Source organism: Nuphar pumila, chromosome 17 (genome assembly GCF_984573655.1).
Source record: "Nuphar pumila chromosome 17, dmNupPumi1.hap1.1, whole genome shotgun sequence".
NCBI lineage: Eukaryota > Viridiplantae > Streptophyta > Magnoliopsida > Nymphaeales > Nymphaeaceae > Nuphar > Nuphar pumila.
In genome coordinates, this window is record NC_143265.1 from 22,774,365 (window position 1) to 22,793,859 (window position 19,495).

The 19,495-nt window shown below is 38.0% G+C and overlaps 2 protein-coding genes across 2 annotated transcripts; both read right to left on the reverse strand.

Moving 5' to 3' along the window:
• Positions 1 to 515: 515 nt before the first annotated feature.
• Positions 516 to 5,642, reverse strand: LOC149811792 (formin-like protein 1). Its single transcript, XM_089992755.1, has 3 exons — positions 5,449 to 5,642; positions 4,116 to 4,360; positions 516 to 1,557 (listed from the first exon to the last, which is right to left on the reverse strand). The coding sequence occupies exons 1-3, from the start codon at positions 5,633 to 5,635 to the stop codon at positions 763 to 765; spliced, it is 1,227 nt and encodes a 408-aa protein (XP_089848881.1). The 5' UTR covers positions 5,636 to 5,642; the 3' UTR covers positions 516 to 762.
• Positions 5,643 to 5,960: 318 nt separating this feature from the next.
• Positions 5,961 to 7,349, reverse strand: LOC149811793 (formin-like protein 6). Its single transcript, XM_089992926.1, has one exon. It carries the CDS (start codon positions 7,347 to 7,349, stop codon positions 5,961 to 5,963), a length of 1,389 nt encoding a protein of 462 aa, XP_089849052.1.
• Between the last annotated feature and the right edge of the window lie 12,146 nt (positions 7,350 to 19,495).

Consider the following 19,495-nt stretch of genomic DNA (forward strand, 5'->3'; position numbering starts at 1 on the left):
GCGCAAAGGATATTCATGCTCCAACTTGAGGGAGAGTATCACCAGTATATCCACGGATCCACTCCATGGATATCGTCAAGCAGGTTGGCCTATTTTGTTTCTTGCAGTTGCTTCACGTTTCCTATTTTCGGCTTTTTCCTTTTATATCATGTATCCAATCCCACTTATGGTGGGCTACATCATGTAACCTATATATTCCTCTATGGCCATTGGCACGATAAGAAAGTTATCAATTTTCTGCCAATGTTCCCTCTGGCCTACTATCTGATGCATAACTAATTGGATGTAGGTTTTTGTTTGATCCTACTGTATCCCCATAAAGCAATACCCGTGCCCCAGTCCAATCAACAATGTGGGTTTAAGCACAAGCGCTCAATGCATCTCGTAGGGACAGTTTCTGTGATCAAACTATGATAAAACGAGGGATTTGTGTTAGCACTGGGACAATAATCGATTGATTTGAGTTAGCACTTGGTCCATTCAAATGAATATATATGAGTATCTCGTAGGGACAGTTGCGATTGATTTGGAATACAGCATTATACATCTTTCTGCATGATTACACTCCGCGTATATATGTATATTATAAATAAATTAAACCCCAATGTGAATAACAACCTACATTAGTGATTTTACTTACAAAAAAGCACCTCAAGCCGCCTCGCCTTGATTTCCAAGGCGTGGCAGCCAGAATTTTCAGATTCGGTGCATATGCTGGTGATGTACAGCAAACTCTGATCATGGATCAAGAAGAAAGCTGTATCATGAAGATGAGCTTCCACTGTCATCATCACTGTCTGTCCACCGCCTCTGGAAGGCGGCCATTGTTGGTAGGAGGTTGGGGTTCATAGGAACTGGGAATTGGTGGCCTGCGCTCATGACTGTTGTCCGCTGTTGCATCCTTCCAACCTCCTTGCATACGCGGTCAAGTACATCAAGGAAGTCACGCACTATGACAAAGATCCGGAAGGGATGTGCCTCTTCGCGAGCTGCATTGCCATGGAAATATTCAGTGATCTCCTTGACAAGTGAGAGTGCCACGCTTTCCTCAGCTCGGATCCTCAAGATCTCCTCCTCGGCCTTGAACTTGAACGAGGACATGGACGACACAAACTGTACATTGGCCTCACCATCGCCAGAAAGACAGAGGGCATCAGAGATCTTTTCGAGGCCAAAGGCGAGTTTGGAGACATAGGAGACAAGGACATCAGAATCCATGGAAGCAACCTTCTTCACATTGCTGAGCTCTCCAGAGAGAGCCGCAACCACATGAAGGCCGAGCTTACGTGGGTCATCAACAGTGGCTAAGTCAGCCGTTGGAGCACGATGGTTCGCAAGGTGTGCCCCTTCGGACCGGATGATCTCTTGGACAACAAAGTGGAGGAGGGTGGTCTTGCCATCAGTGCCCTTAACGTCGATAAGCTTCAAGAGGGTGTCGAGTTTGAAGGCATGCGCATCCCCCCGGTTGGTGCCCACATTCATTCGGTTGCCCGTCTTCAGTACAGCCTCAAGGAGCTTGAGGAAGAGGCGGCTGCTTCTTAGTTCCTCACAGGCTGCCTGAGATGGGAGAGAAGAAACAGAAGTTAAGACCCTAAATTTGACTCCACATGAATTTAAAGTTCAATCTTTTATTATTGGTTTGACACGGGAAAATATATAATTAACAGGGAATTTAGCAAAATTAAGAGCATCATAGATCCAGGCCTCTGTGGCTGGCCTCTGGGTCCCATTGAGTTGCCAGCATATCAAAAGGTAGAATCAACCTAATCCCATGTCAGCAGCCAGCAAGGCAAGCCAGGGCATTGTCTGACTCAGGGTCACGGCCAAGTCCCAAGACAGGTGACGCTAAAGAAAGGAGAAAAATGAAAAAAGAGGTCGGTAATTACCACTGTGCTAATACACACTTAGATTTCTAAGGTCAATGACAGCCGCTTTAAGGCTAAACTAGAGCCTAGCGTTTCTCAAAAGGTGGCAATATGTTGTCCCTATCAATGCCTGCCATCAAAATCCTGTGCATCACGTGAAATATCGCTACATGTCCAACAGATACAGTGACCTCTAGACTCTAACATGGTTGTATTCAATTGGGTAAAAGACAGAATGCCAGGAATCCATGAACCAGTCATGTCTCATGTGACGCCAAAGCATTCCTGGAGTTTCTTAGAAATTCACCCAACTTGAAGATTGTGGGAGCTGAAAAAAAAAAGAGCCTAAATAAGGTATACTGAATTCTTTGTTCTTAACATTCTGGACTTTTCATTTTTATAAGCATTTTTTTCTACACTGCTCTTCATAGATTGATCTTCCACATTGACCGAGTTTTTCGCTGAAAAAATAAAATCATAGAGGGCACGTTTGCGTGCCACAGAAAGCCATGGATTTCAGTGGAAATGCACGGTGCTCCATGCGTTTCTCCAGGCCCCACAAACTCACATTGAAACATGGGAGTCTCTTTCCGCAGTTTTTCAACAGGAGCCCCCCCTTTTCAGCAGAAACGACGTCCGACTCGGACTTCATTTCCGTGGAGAGAGGCTCCGTGCATTAGGCTGCACGGGGCCTCTTTCTTTGGCATGCAAACGTGCCCTGAAAGTGAGTTGGTTTCTCTAGTGATCATAGGCTTATAAACCATAAAGAAATCCCAAGGAGGATGAAATCTTAAAATTGTAGTAGAGAGAGATTTAAATGGTGAGAGGATGCAAGTAGAATAATATCTGGAAGAGTGGACCTAAAATTCTGATTACTGTGAATACCAGAACTGTTGGAATCTCATGGACCATTGTGGTTGTAGATTGAAGAACAGTAGAACCGTGCAGTATTAAAAAATGCATATACAGAAATCATATGAATAAGGAGATAAAAATCGTATTAATGAATCAAGCAAATTGGATATCACAAAAATCTACAAACAAAATCAAGATATAAGACCAACATGTTCCTTGGCTGACCTGGGAGTAACCTGCCAGTAGTAGAGATTTTAAGTAACTATTTCCTATAGTTAGTCCACTTGGCTGTTTAGGGGGGACCAGACAAACTAGAGATTTAATTCAAGCTACCTGGTAACTAGATGATCAATTGCTATATCATGGTGTAACAAAGAGCATTTTAGGTATCCTTATTGAGCATAGCGTGGAATGAAGTACAAAGATCCAGAAGACGTGTATTGCTGAGTCACTCCATTAACATCTAAAAAATAATGTTGGTTATTACATGATATTAATCATCACTTAATCCATTTTGCAGCACAATTTTCATGAACAAATACTGATGCAGAAATCATCTCATTCATAAAAACACCAAACAATGGAACCTTTTGGAATCACAATCTTAATGACCTATATGCAACTGTATTAATCACGGTATCACCAATATCAAAGCTTCAGGAGAGATCTTGTGATTCTATTTTTCATCCAAATAAAACACAAGGGTCTGCTGAACTCACAACTGTTCGTTTAGGGGTTGGTTTATACATTTTTTCAACTTTTTGTGCAAGAGTTGTAGGAATAGACTCAAGCACAGTAGGACTTCTTTTGGGTCTATGTTTTTTTGTGTTTGTTTCTTGATTTTCAAGTCCGGCACAAATAACAAGACAAAAGTAGGGATTCATATTTCATTTTTTATTGTATTATATGTTAGTCTTTTTGTTTCTGTTCTTAATTGTGAATAAAGTTTTCCCGGCGATCCAAACTGAGCAGAGTGTTATCAAGATATAAGACCAAGGGCTCTGAAAGGTGATCAGTTAATGGTAGCATTAGACCATTAGGCAGCCATTTCTTGACATACATAATTTTCGCATATAAAATCTTATAAAAAAAACGAACAGCAACCTCCCAAGTACCAAAGGCAATCTAAACTATACCTTTCATAAAGTATTTCTCCCCACCAAATATATCAGGTCTAGGCATTTTTATAATCATAAGTTATAAGAGCATCTTAGTTATTGAAAAATAAAGCCCTACTTGATTAACTAAACTGAGGGTCCTACATGATTTGAGTTTAATCAACTTTCTCAAATTTATATCAAGCATCTTTTGTTTGATATAAAATCACCAAATTATTTCCAAATTGTGTTATCATAAATTGAGAAATCATGAAGTGTCCAGAACTCTTATGCATACCTCAAGTGTTCTGAAAGATCTTCTGAGATATGCAATCTCTGATTCAAAGTTGGCAATGTACAGCATGGCATCCACTCGTTTGAAGGCGAAGGGTATGTCAACCACAGCCTTGAGAAATCGCTCAGCTGGTCCTAGCTTGAAGCTGCCATCCTCAGTGTGCCCTTTCAGTTTCAGTTCTTCCTCTTTGGTTGGAGCCATTTTCAATAAAGTTTCAAGTAGTTCAGTCCCCAGTCCATCAGTGTTACCTATCACACGAATCAACTTAAGAGGTTATGCGTAAAAATGCTCTAAAACTAGTCACCTATACATATAGAATACTAGATTTCTTGCACCGAGCATGTGTTGGAAATGCAGTGTCCACACATTTATACCCATCACAAGCTGTAATTTGGAGATGCTCATTCCCATGCATATGCACATAATGTAACTAGTTATACCAGCATATTTACTACACAATGAGCGAACACAAGGCTAATCAATGAAAAATGAACAGCACATTTACTGACTCCAATATTGATTTTTCCATAGCTCAATGGTCTTCCAAAGGGCATCTTTGATGACCACTCAAAGTATGCAAACCCATGAAGAGAGTAGCAAATTTATCCCCACCAGACCATGCCAAGGAGCCACATCCCTGAAGATACAGCATATAGGATTGACTGAAAATCTTGCTGAATCAGAAAAAAATAGATTGAGTGGGCCCAAATTCAATCAGAAATAGAATCATTCTCTTAAAACTTTACAGAGATGGTCCTCATATATTTGCACCAAGAACAACCGGGCCTACCATCTTCGCATGGCACAAAATGAAAGCTTGACATCAGAACAACATTGGACATGAGAAGTTCCTATTGGTATTAGTCACTAGAAATAGGTTGTCATATATAACAATTTTCATCTCATGAATTCGATGTCTTTTTTTTTAAAGAAACCTAAATCAAGACATGCACAATTTAAGTGACACCACCCTAATTTGGAACAAGGATCAGCTACTGTAAACTGGGGAATCCTCAGAGCATGATAGCATCTTTCAAACAAGTTGATTGAGGTCATGGAGTCTGCATACAGACTTCTTCCAAATAACAAACTCCATTAGCCCTAACACCTGCTTCAAGACCTCTATATATGTTATAGGTTAATTTACTCTCTTAAATAGCAAGTTCATTAGCATTAGCGCGGAGTCAGGTCCCTAGTTTTACAACACTAATTACTTCTGGCGCAAACATATTTCGACTGGTGTCAACAAAATTTGAGAAATCATCATCAACCATTGAAAGCAAGAAATATGATCATCAGAAGGACGAAGTGAGAGACGAGCAAGTAACTCTCTCACCTTCTATGAGCGCCTCGCAGACTTCCTCCTTTGTGACATTGAGGGCTCTCAAAAGGATGGCGATATTTTGGGACTTCTTTGGGTCGAGCACCCTGTTCTCTTGAACAGGTGCAGGAAGAACAGCTCGTCTGTTCGTCTCTTTTGGTACAGCATTCGTGGAATTGCACATGAACAGAGACTCGATCATTTCTTCATTCAATCTACAGGATGAAGATAAAAATATAACCAAGAAAAGCCACAAATTTCAAAATGAAAACAAAACCAGTAAATGTGATATGGTCGTTAGCGAATATAACAAGCAAAACAACGATATGTAATCTCTAAAAAAGTCCGACCTTTTCCCTCCATAATGTACCAATCAATAGCACAAGAATCCAAGAAAAAGTTCAACTCCATAAAAGCTAAAGAATCCTTTCAAACGAAGAAGTAAAAGTCTAAACAAAAATCATTCATTCGTAGCATTACCCAACGAAGGAAAAAAATAGAAATTTTGAAATTTACAGCTCATGTGCTTACTGGAATGAGCTAGATTTCAATTGGTCCCACACCATTGCTCGATCTGAGCTCGCCCTAACCTTGTCCCAGTGCAACGGCTTCAATTTAGGACGTGGGATGTCTTCCGATTTTTCAGCCGAGGGATCGCTGCTCTCCGGCGAACTCTCGGTTTTCACAGACTCCGAATTCTTTGGCGGAGGTATCAACGGAGGAGGTCTGACAATTGGCCGGCTTGAAGGTGGTGGAGGGATCGGTAAATGCCACAGACTTCCACTTGGGGGTGGTGGGGGAGGCGGAGGAGGAGGCCTGCCGGAAAAGATCGGCTGTTTTAGAGGAACTGGCTGCCCGGAGAACGACCATCTTCTTGATGCAGCCGATTTTTCCGATACCACCGATCCTTCGGAAGGAGAGGATGGAGGAGAGGGCAAAATTTGCTTCCGTTCGAACGGCATGGGCGATGATGGAGGCGGTAGCCGGAATCTGGGATGGCTGGGTGCTTCAGAGATAGTGGACTCTGTCTCCGGCTCAGGTGAGGGGGGCTTTGAGGCTGCCGGAGACGTCGATTGGGAAGATGGGTAGGAAGGCGTTGTCAAGGGAGAGCCCCCAGAGTCACGCCTTTCGGGCCAGTGCAAGGGGAAGGCCCGCCGGGAGCCAGGTCCAGCACCCGGGCTCCCCTGTTGGTTCCCACCGGACGAGCCCCTTGGCGAGTAGAAGGACTCGTCGTCATCGTCTTCAGTTGTCTCCCCGCCAGGCTCTGCCGGCCGGCATTGGCGCGAGAGGGGCGGGAGCGGGTGGAGATCGGGGCTCCGTTGGTGGAAGCTCGCCGGAGAACTCAATTTCCGGTAGGGAGGGCTCACGCCGATGGTATCGTCACCCTCCGCCCTCCGGGAGTCCACCAGGGTGCCCAAGTAGAGGACTTCCGATCCGCTGGCGGTGGTGGAACCTGGATCGCCTGCCGGAAAAAGGCGGATGCTGGTGGATCTGGTGGCTTTCCAGGAGAACTCGCCCGACCTCCGGCGCCGGAAGATGAAGATGAGGGTCAGCAGAGCGGCGAGGGCAATGAGGCTGATGACGACCGGGACAATGACCTTCTTGGCGTCGCCGGAACTACTTCCCGCAGAGGTTGGCCGAACGAGGCCGGAGATGTTCGCCGGAATGGTGACGGACGGGATGGCGGCAGGAGGGGTGTTAGTTGTGGCAGTGGGAATGGGGTTCAGAGGAAAGAATGGACTGGTGGAGGTAGTGGGGGTTGCCGGAGGAGGGGAGACGGTGCCGGAATCTGTGGGAAAGAAGGGTTGGTGAAGAGATCTTCTGGTGCCGGGAATTGGCGTGCCGGCGACGTGGTTGACGAAGGGAAGTAGAAGGAGGAAGAAGATGACGTGGTGGTTGTGATGGAAGATGGGCATTGTCGGAGACAGGAAGCGATGGAGACGCCGGTGGTGTTGCTGATGGTTGGACGGCGGTGTGTATCTGTGTCGCTGTGTGTGTGTGCGCGCGCGCGCGAGTGAGAGAGAGAGAGAGGACGGTGGAGTGGGGAATAGAGAGAGAGACAGAGAGAGTGTCGACGGTGGAGTGGGGAATAGAGAGAGAGTGTGAGTGTGTGTGTGTGTATGCGTGTGTGCTGCGTGGTAAATGGGCCCTTGTCGTTTCCTCAGAAAGAGAGGTAAAAATTTTGCATGGGAATCGATGAGAGAGAGAAAGAGAGGTGCAGAGACAAAAGAGAGGACTGGTTTCCGGCGATTCCAGAGACCTAAGCTGGCCGATCAGTTGTCGTTTTTCGTGGGCTTGTGGGCACACATCCGTCTCCCATAGATCTGCCCCACATCCTCACACCGACGAACTTTGCTGTAGCGTAAGCATGCGCGTAGGTTTGGCATGACAAAATGACAAAAACAAAAAGAAAGAAAAAAAGCGCCTCCCTTCCACCGTTTGGCTTAGTTTGGGAATTGAGCAGACAACAGTATTCCCCTTCGATAGCCTGAAAATGCTTCGACTTTGCTTTTTCTTGTGCATTTTCCATGACCTTTTGTTACCTTCAATGTTTACATATTAAATTCATGACTTTAGCTTCTGTTTTATATGATTGAACAATCAACAGTAACCAAAAAATCCTCACCTGAGTTGCGCATTTGCTTCTAATGCAAAAAGTGAATGTTACTGAGTGTTAAAAAAGGTTGTTTACTAATAGCATTCCTACTTCAGCCTTTGTATTATCAACGTTCAACTCAAAAAGGCTCACTCAATTCTTTTGCTTCTATTACACGAAATAATTGCTTCCTGAATCCCGTATCAAAAAAAGTTGGCAAGCATTGATTGCAGCAATGAGTTCCAAATAAACAACAAGGCCATCATTCTCCATCTTTCCACTTGCAATAAATTAAAAAAAATAAAAATAAAAAAACACTAATCATTAGTGAAATTCATTGTGAGCACCTTTTCTCCTTCCAAAGACTTGGAAAAAGCCCTTGAGACTGAGGATCAACTGACAAAGTAGCTGAACCAGCCTAATTGACCAGAGACTTAACCATGAACTGGGTTTATACTTTAAGAATCTTGTTTTTGAAAACTTTGTGCAAATATTGCAATATTTGTCACCGCACTTTAAATGGGCAAAATATTCCAAGCATTTTGAAATACACAGTAGTTTTAGTTTGGTTTTATATTAATAATGACAAACTCTAGAAAAATTGGCTTTATGTATTTTTACATATTTAATACTTATTTCTTTTTTTCTTGTGTTTTTTTTTTAAATTTCGACAAAACTGCTTTTTTCCAATAATTTTCTTATAAAGCACAAAAATTATAATTTTTAAATCTCTTAGAAGAAATTAACAGCCACTTAATTGCCATTTAAAACATTTGTGATTGAAGAGAGAGAGAGAGAGTAGGGATGGCAGCGGACCGGGGGAAAGCGGGGCCTCGCCCTGCCCCGCCCTGTTTGGACCGGGGATGAAGGGTATGAAACGGGGATGGAGGCGGGGACGAAGGTTAAAATCCATCCCCGCCCGGGGGTGGAGGAGGGAATGAACGTGCACTTTTCCCAGCCCCGATCCCCGCTCCGACCACTTTTTCCCGCAATATCCCCGCCCCGCCCTGCGAGGACATGAAACGGGGATGAAGGCGGGGGTGGAGGATAAAATCCATCCCCGCCGGGGATGGAGGATAAAATCTTGAGGCGGGGCGGGGGTGGAGACCTTGTCCCCCGCCCGGCCCCACTGCCATCCCTAAGAGAGAGCAGTCCTCGGACTAGGATGATAAAATAAATCATATTGGTGATTGAAGCTAACGGATACTGACTCTAAAAAAAAAGAGAGCAAAACGGTCAAACAAGTTAACTGGGTTCTGAACTAATTAGTCCATGCTATCGTGACTTACAGCAGCGGTCACTGACCGGATCCAGCTGTCTGCGTCATTTCTCCTATAAAAAACAGAAAATAAAAAATAAAAAATCGAGAGGTAAAAATGTCGGTGAAAGCTTCGTCGGATCCAAGATGGGGTCCACGATCATTTCTAACCCTTGGTTGTTCCTGCACGCACTCCCCTCTTTCCCGGTCTATGACGTAACAAAAAGTAAACAAATGGTATATTCTTTAGTTTTTTTCAGAAACGGCTCTTTGTTGTGTAGAGCTTCGAAACTGGAATTTCTTTGCAGTTCTAAATTACCCATTTGATTCTTGAAGTTAGGCCCACAGCTTTTTTTTTTTTATTTTTTCTAAAATTAGAACCTAAGACCCCTAACTAGGGTTGCAAACGGGCCGAGATCGGAATCCAAATATGAAATGATAACATTAGATCAAATTTTGAATCTGGATCTAGATCTGAATTATATCCAACTAGGTAAGGTTGAAGCCAAATCTGAAATACATGTAGTTATACAGGATCCAAAAATAAATAAAACATAAACAAGCTATTTACATGTATCGGATCTTGATTGTTATCAATTATGAATCTAACTTAAAATGGTGATCATTATCGGACCAAACCTGAAAGTAATCCAATTGAATAGATCAGAATCCAGTCTGAATGCATAGTTTGATTTTACCTAAAGGATCCATATACAAAAATATTATGTTACACAAATCCAATATCCATCTATATCAGATTCGTTTTTAGCCTTACTAATGACACATGCTTGATGCAAGAGTGGAGCAGAAGACTCGGGTCCATAAGGTTAGGTATGGATCTATTTTGATGTTTTTAGATATTTTTATTATTTGGATCATTTTTTGTATTTAGATCATTTTTGTAATAGATCTTGGATCTGATATTTAAATTTATTTAGATAAGGATAATTAAAAAGAGTTTTATTTTTTATGAGTTTATCATATTAGGTAGTTTACTTGAATTGAGATTTGGGAGCCCTCATATATAAAAAGATGAGAACCCTATTTAAAATTCAGAAGTTGAAGATGAGATAAATTTCAGTAAATATTGTTTCTTATTTCCAGTTATTTTTCAACAACTTTTTTTAAATTTTTTGTATTTTCCTTTTTCTCTCAATTTTCAAGCGTAAGAGTAGCATAGCATAGATTTTTTCATAAATCGAGCCCCTTTGTTTTATATCAAAATGGTATCAAAGCAAGGTTCTTTGGCTCGATTGCATTTAAGATCTTATTAATTTCAAGAAGCACCAGACGTTCAACCTGGAGAGCGGCACTGGATACATGTAAAAAACATGACATTCACATATGAGGTACGATCATTCTACACATGAGGTGGTTTATAGCTCCCCGATTGATTCTTCAAATTGGCAATATTCACTGTCATCGATCAACCAAATGGAGGTCCCAAGCCATCCAAAACCATTATATACCTTGCCCACCCGCTTACTACAACCTGCCATAGCCACCATCAATGACCCCATTATCTTCTTTTTTTTATCTATCAATTGTCATTTTTTATGCTCGGCTTCTTCTCTGTCCTCTCCATCTTTTCTAATTCTTTTATTCTCTAAGGCCTTCTATAATACCTATGATTTTTTGGTAATTAATAAATAATTAAAATATAAAATTTATATTTAATTTAAGTACAATTATAATTTTATTTAGTGTCAACTTGAATTTGAATTTCACATGTTAAATTGAAACATAATTGAATTAGGGTTTAACATTGAATTTAAATTTGAAGTTGAAGTCAATTAAGGTTAAATTTATATTTAGAATTTAAGTTAATTCAAAAGCAATTTAATGTGAATTTGGATTTGGATTTTTTTAATTTAGTATGAATATGGATGTGACATGGATGTACTAATTTGAATTGGATCTCAATTGGATTTAAAATACAAGAAGAAAATCTATAAAAAATCAAAATAAACAATTTAGTGGAATAAAAATTTGAAATTTAAATGTAGTTAATGAATTGTAGGAGTCCAATAGGGTGGGACGTCCCCTTATGTGGGTTAATCCTTTGTGGCACCTCTCTACATTAAAAATTCCAACTTTTTTTAAGAAAAAGTCTACTTGAACCTAAAGTCAATAAAAATCATAAAATTGCCTAATAAAAAAAATTAAGGTTACTTAGTAACGGGGATAAACTTAGAATTTTTGTTGGCTTGGTATATTTGGAAAGAGAATCCCCTAAGGTGGGACACCCCCTAGTGGACCCTTCTTAGATGGTTGGAAGGCATGCCAGTTATAAATTCAAAACCTACTCAAATAATTTAAATAATACCTATGACTAAATATTTTAAATTTTCCTAAATTAACAAAAATATCATATTGGAATAGTTTTTTTGGAATTGAGAATTAGAAAACAAAAATGGGCTCAAATTGAGTATCATAAATGAAACTGAGAACCTACGTAAAACCCACAAATTGTTTATATTTTACGAAAATTAACATTGAATTAAGGGTAAAATATTATTTGAAATTAAGATGAAAATTAATTTATAATTCGAACATTTATTAAGATTCAGAATAAATTTCCAATGAACAATTTATTCTGAAACACAGTTTTGATTTTCAATCGGATTTGAATTTAAATTCAGATTTAATAAATACATCTTGAATATTATAATTAGATTTAAGTTGATCTTAATCTAAATCAAGACTTAATTGAATGTATTGAAATATATAATAAATTATATATTTATTAAAATTGAATTTAGAATTTTAAATTGAATTCTGAAATAATACATGTAATTCTTTAGAGTATTTTTAATGAATAAAATAATAATAATGTTGAATTTTATGAGAAAGAAGTATAAAAATATAAATTAGTCTAAAGTGAATTATAAGAAACATCTTATAAAAAAATAAAGTTGGTTTGTATTGATTTAAGTGAAAATCGTATTCAGAATCGAATTTCTGAAAAAGATAGAATTTAATAAAATAACTGATAAATTTTATCGAAATAAAGTCAAATAAGATTTCAGACGAATATAAGCTAATTTGATATGTATGTAATGTGAATTCAATAAATTTGAATTTAGTTTCATGATTTTGAAATCTAATCTACAAAAAAATAAATTAAAATACTCAAATGACACTGGGTCCTATCCACCCTGGTAGAGATCGCTTTCGAAGTTTGTTTCGGAGGAAATGACATTTTTAGAAAAAAATCAATTAAATAGTCTAGATAGATTAAAAATAATAATGTGAACCAAGCATCATACTATAGGAAATTTAAGACTAAGAAAAAATGTTTAAGTATACAAAAAACACCCCTACATGACCAAGGGTTCCATCGACCTTATTGAATTTTATTTCTACAAAAATTATTTTTGAAGAATACGAATTAACTTTAGAAAGAATACATAAAATAAATAATTTAAATACATAGAAATTTGAATTTTAATAAATGAAATCTATTTATATTTAAGCCTAATTCAAAATTCATCTAGTGTTATTTCATGTAATTGCATATTTGAATTTTTATAGAATTTTTTTAGAATTTAATTTAAATTAATTATGAATTTTATTTAGTGAAATGAAGCTCAAAAATTAATTAAATTTTATAATTAGGTAGGAGTCCATAGGTGGGTCGTCCCATCCTATGTGTCACTCCAATATAAAGTTTTAAAATCATAAAAACCAATAAAAACTTTAAAATTAAGTTTAAATTAAAACTTACCTAATTCCAAGGAAAGTTTTGAAATGTCAAAACTTGCCTTATTTTGAATTAAGGCTATCTTAGAAAGGGGTGTCCCCTCCTAGATGATTCTAGGAGGGGGAGTGGCTGGACCAAGGTGAGAAAATAAGAAAGAATGGGAAAAAGAAAGAATAAATAAATAAAATTAAAAGAGAATTAGCCAACTTGTTGGCCAAGCAAGCAAGTTATACTTTCTTCCAATTTAAAAAGAGGGTTAACAGCCCTTGTGCTTCTATATATAATATAATACATATAGTATATATAATATAATACATATAGTATATATAATATAATACATATAGTATATATAATATAATACATATAGTATATATAATATATATTAGATACCCTAAGCTAACAAAAAGAAAATGAAAAAAAAAGTAAAAAAATGTATTTTAAAACTAGATTAGATTTAGATCAAGGGTTGAGATTTACTTCAGCCATTGACCCTTCCCTAAACCTTATAAGAATAGACGAGGGGCTCACGCCCCCCCCCCCCCCCCCCATATTTTTCCTTCTTAAGTTTTTTTTTTAGCTTTTTTCCTTCTCCCAAATTCATCTCCTCTTCTGTCTTTTCTACATATGAAAGCCTTAGTGTTTTCACCCTTGGCTCAACAAGGGAGACACCCATGTTCATGTAAGGAACGAAAGGATTTCATGGGTGAGGTTGTTTCTTGTGTGAGACGGTTGGTTCATGCTAGAAGACCGACTTACATGTGTAAGAACTGATTTTTACCAAAAAGGCAGGGTGTCATGTACTCTACACATAAATCAATAATCGTAAGTACAAATTCCTTCAATTTTTCATAAGGACAGACTTTAAACCATGCCTCTCATGCATGGGTTTAGCTTAGGGTTGTCAAAATATAAGGAAGAAAGGGTTTTTTGAAAGAAAACCCCTCTAAAAAATCAGCTTCTCAAAAATAAATTTCATAAATCTTAGAAATTTTATTTATTATTTATTTGTTTTCTTGCAAATTTTAATTAAAATAGTAGATTAGGTTCACGTGAATGCATGGTAAAAAATTACATAATTTTCATTATCTCCTTCATATAAAAATACGTATTTTATGTTATGGGTTTTCTCAAAAATAAATTCTATAATTTTTAGAAAAACCATGTTATATTTAATACTTTTATACAAATTTAAGTTAGAAATTTGTAGAGATTATGCATGCAAATACTTTGTAATTGTAGCATGATTTTCTAATTTCATTTCATAGAAAAGTTATGTGTTTTATGTGCTTAATTATAAAATTCACTAAATGTATTAAATGGGGTCAATATAAGTGGGATGTATCGTGATGTTTGTTTTGGTCATCTATATTTGATCGCATTGGTTCAAAATGTGCCAAACGGGATCTAGATGGACCAAGTTGGATAGGAACAGATTCAATTGGATTTGTTGCTTAGATCAATAAAGTTGGTATAGAAGCATGTTGGATCAAGTTGAAATAGGTCAAATTCTAATGGACATGGTTGGATTTGATAAAATAATATTAGATCTGGTTAAACCTGAATGGATCTAAATAGATCTAGTTTTTTTTTATTGCGACAATACCATTAAATTTTGTTGAACCTATTGGACCTGCTTGCACAATTATCATACTTAAATGAGTCATCTTATGAGTTTTAAGGTTATTTAAGTGTTAAATTAAATAACTCAACATTGGATCAAAGAATGGAGATCCATTTTAGGAATTGATTTTGACTTGAAACTCATGGTGTGATATGAACCTAGTTATGGTTCGAATGAAATCTGTACATAATATAGATATGAGATCTAAGAGAGTTTTATACAGTTCCATGTACTTATGGATAGTCCTTGTTTAGTCCTATTATATATAGATCTATTGTGATTCCAAATTAGTATAATGGCATTCAAGTTTATTTAACTTAGATATGTAGGACTATGTAAGTTTTTATGCATGTATGTTTTTAGGTACTTCTTTATTGGTTCTCTTATTGTATGAATTCAGAGATGGATAAAAAAAAGTACAATGTCGAATATGTTGTATGGATCCATTTGAATTTGAAACATAATAATATGAATTTAGACAACAGTCATGTCCTATGTGACCCATGATTTTCTTTGAGCTATTTAAACTTGCATGTAAATCCATTTTTTACTATAAATCATGTTGAACTTTATGATAATATTTTAAGCTAGTTTTTTATATGGATTCATATAAATTTAATAGATTTAGATATAGATTATTTGTTTGAATCGATCTGAACTTATATGTTTACATGCTTAAGATTTGATTGCTTATGATCATATTTGATAAGATTAAAAGCCTTCAAAAATGAATGAGTTTATCATGTCGAGCATACCCAAATAGTAATGTGACACAAAAAGATAATTTTCATTAAATATGAATCTGATGCATATCGAAATTGAATTTGGATGTGAGAACTTAAGCTTTATTCCTAATGTATATTGCTTCTTGTTTATGTCTTAATATGCATATGTTGTTTAATTGCAATGTGTTAGAAAAGTGAGAGCTAAATTATAATTTATACATGCATGCGTGTATTTATTTGCATGTGATAATAAATAGTCATAGTATGAATGCATGAATGAACGTTTTAATGATTTATAAGCTTTATGCATGGTATGCAGCATGGTTGTATTCATGGTTTTAGTAATTATATTTATAACTATTCGTACCTAGATACAGCAATCCAAAATTACCAATAGTACTCAACCTGATGGGAAATAGAACATATTGCATATGATCTTATGTATAATGCGCATAAATAGTGGCAGCGTTGTCTATGGTAAAAATTTTAAATAGTGGGAGTATCTGTTATATTTGGCAAATTATGATATTTTCATAAATTCATGAATTGATAAAAATTCATGGTACTCCACTAGTGTACATGTAGATTTTGTGCAAGATTATTAACACAGGTTGATATTCTATACTATGATCATGAAAGAGTCATAAGAAATCCTATCATTAACTAAGAAAGTGAGACTCACATTATGATTTATTATAATGAATATGGCAACCTTATGATGTATGTGAAAAATAATTCACCATGGTTTGCTCTTTAGCTATAGACTGCATAATTGAATATGTAATGGATAGTGAAATCTGAAAATAAATTTTTTTGCACATGGCATTGCATATTAAGGGCATGTTTAAAAGAGAGAGAAATTCTCATAGAAAAAGAAAGTTTTGCCTATGAGAGTTTTTTATATGAAAAGTTTTTTAAAAGAAAGTTTTTTGCTTGTTTGTGTAGCATGAGAAAAGCAGAGTAAGAAAATGTGAAAAAATAAGAGAGAGGAGGGGGTGGTGGTGGTGATTGTGAGATAATGGGTGGTGTTGGTGGTGAGATGGGTGGTGGGGAGTGTAAAAATAAAAAATAAAAAATTGGTAGAAAACATTCTTCTACCCCCCAATAAGCAAATATTTTCTATCAAAAAGTATATTTTTTAGAAAAACTCTCTTAGTGAAAAGTCTCTTTCATTTAAAAGTGTCAAAAAATTTCTACGAATTTTTCATTTTGCATCACTTTTTCTATATTTTTTCCCTCCAAACGTGCCTTTAGGGAAACGAGAAAAACTCTCTAGGAAAATAAAGTTTTGATATGAGAAGTTTTCAAAAAAAAGGATTCGCTTTTTTGTGTAGCATGAGAATCTAAGTGAAAAAATAAAAATAAAAATTGTTGAAGGTGAGATGGGTGGTGGTGGTGACGGTGAGATGAGGTGGTAGGGAGTGTAAAAATGTATAGTTATGTGAGATATAATTGTAGCATATATAAAAAAAAACTTATACTTGAAGATTGAAAGATGAAAAATTTACATAATTATGTGAAAAATGACTCAGCATATGAAAAAACATCATAGTTAGATACTGATATAACTCAAAGAATTATACAAGATGAAGTATTATATATAATACATGATGCACTATTTATGATACGATCCAATGTCATTATAGGATTTCACAAAAGAAAGCTCAAGAGCCATTAAAATGGTGAGCTCATTAAAAAATAATTTATTATTTAATTATAAAAATTAATATTATTTAATGAAAGTAAACGGGTGGAGTTAAACCAAATCCTCCATGGGTGCTTATATAAAGGTCTACTACTGTGTCAAGAAGTGAAGGAATGAGACAGCTCAATATGTGCAATGAAAGATTGTGAGTAAATCAACCGTACAAAGATTCATGAAATAACTCAATAGATAGAACGTGTTCAACCCCTCTTTCTATCGTACGTGCCTTTTTTTATTAGGTGAACTCATTCAAACCAAGTTTAAGAACTCCCAGCTGTTCCAACACAACAAACTTATGTATGTATATAGTGTGTTTAAGACAAGATAAATCATTGAACAAGACAAAGCGCATGAGTGACATTTCTCTCACGATCAATAAACCAATAGATGTTTTCCCGTCGCACCTCTCTCTCTCTCTCTCTCTCTCTCTCTCAACAAACTCAATTTTTTTGTTCGACGGACTGTCTGCTCGATCAAGACGGAGGTTGTCCCGTGGAGGATCTCAGAGCCCCTGTTCAGGGGGTCTCAGAGGTCTCTTGCTCGAAACCTGTGCATCCACAACCTTGCCCAAATTTGTTACGTTCGGATTGTGGGGCACAGGGGGTCAAGGACAGGTTCGTCATTTGGGGTATGTCCTTTGCCGAGGTTGTGCGGGCATTAGGAGTGCAGATTTCACCCGGACAGCTTTCTTTGATCCAGCAGCAGATTGTTCCTCGAGTACAATCGGCGGACAGGGTTGCAAATAGCCTTCGTAGAGCGAAATCATTGGCCCGTTCGCAAGCCCAGTTTCAAGAAGATGGATCAAGCTCAGTGCGACGCTCAGTTAGGCAAAGGCGCACTAGAGTGCTCCCTGATTTCTTATCATGAAGATGTGTATTTGGAATATTAGGGGCATGAATTGCTCTCATAAGCGATTGTTTTTAGCTAACTGGATTAGATATGAAAGTCCGGACATCGTTGCAATTTGTGAATCCAAAAATGGAAGATATTTCGTTATCAGTGGTGTCTTATGGAGAGGTGCAGCATATGCTTTTAAACCGGCCGTTGGGTTTGCTGGAGGCATCTTGGTTCTTTGGAAAGCTTCTCTTAACGTGACAATAGTGGATATTGGTCTCTATTCCATCTCTCTTTATGCAAACTTGTTGTCGTCGCTACAAGATGTCGTCTTCACCTTTGTGTATGGTCTTGTTGTGTCGTCCTCGCGACCAACTTTCTGGGCTGACTTGGACCGAGTTTGGTTACCTTTGGATCTCTTCAGTGCTTGGGAGGAGATTTCATTTGCCTATTGTCTACGTAAAACTCTAGTCTATCGGTTCTTCTCAACTCCTCTATTAAGGGGTTTCAGGAGTTTGTTCAGCGGAACCAGCTGTACTCAGTACCTCATGTGGGAGAGCAATTCTCGTGGTCAAATATGAGGTCTCGCCCTTGCTTACGGATATTAGGTCGTGTATTTCTCTCGCCAGATCTATTTCACGCAGTCCCGGATGTCACTGCTTGCCTGATGTCGCGGACCATGTCCGATCATGGACAACTAATTGTTTCTTGGGGCGCAGGCTTTAAAGCGTGTCGCAGGTTCTCCTTTGAGGAATGGTGGGTTCGTGTGCCAGACTTTCAGCAGCTGGTTGGTCAATCGTGGGCTCAACCGGTTTCAGGATCTTGGGTGGCCATCCGCATCCATGCAAAGCTTCTTCGTCTTCGGCATCGTATTAAGGAATGGCTCAGCGTTAACAACCTGAACAAGTTTAGGTTCATCGGTCAGTGGGAAGCTGAGCTCTCCTCCTTGGCCCAACGTCAGGTCGATCTTGTTGGTGTGTCGGAGGGTCAAGTGCTTCAATTGCAGGAGTGTATCGTTGCTCTCTCTGCCCTCGTTGTAGAATGGAGAGCGTGAGATGAGCTTAGATGGAAATTGAGGGTCAGAGTTACATGGTTGGAAAATGGCGATGATAATACACGATTTTTTCATATGAACGCATCAAATAAGTACAGAAAGAACTGGTTCCTCTCGATCAAGATCGATGGATGCCAGTTTGATCAGCATAATTGCCTGCCAGCTATTACTTCTTATTTCTCCAGGCTGTATTCGACTGACGTAGGCGTTGGGGGGGGTCATTGGCGATATGGGTTATAAGCGGTTGGCGGCAAACCAAGTTGTTCCTCTGTAGGCTAGATTCACCGAAACTGAGATTTCAGATGCTATTAGCAGCCTCTCAGGATGGAAGGCCTCAGGCCTTGATGGTTTTCACGGACTTTTTCAAAGCTTTTTGGCCAATTGTTAAAGCTGACCTGCTCTAGTTGTTCGATGAATTTTATCGTAATGCCAGGCTGCCTAAACCATACCATGTGGCAGTCATTTCCTTGATTCCTAAAAGGCAAGGGGTGTCAGACATATCCAACTTCAGACCGATTTCGATGATGGACGCTCTGTATTGCATTATATCTAAGGTGTTGGCTAAC

Excerpts from the sequence above, each read along its gene's own strand:
- LOC149811792 (XM_089992755.1), bottom strand. The coding sequence starts at position 5,635 with ATGATCGAGTCTCTGTTCATGTGCAATTCCACGAATGCTGTACCAAAA. Across the intron at positions 4,361-5,448 it reads CTGCGAGGCGCTCATAGAAG|GTAACACTGATGGACTGGGG; the intron begins GTGAGAGAGTTA and ends TTCGTGTGATAG. Across the intron at positions 1,558-4,115 it reads GATCTTTCAGAACACTTGAG|GCAGCCTGTGAGGAACTAAG; the intron begins GTATGCATAAGA and ends CTCCCATCTCAG.
- LOC149811793 (XM_089992926.1), bottom strand. The coding sequence starts at position 7,349 with ATGCCCATCTTCCATCACAACCACCACGTCATCTTCTTCCTCCTTCTA.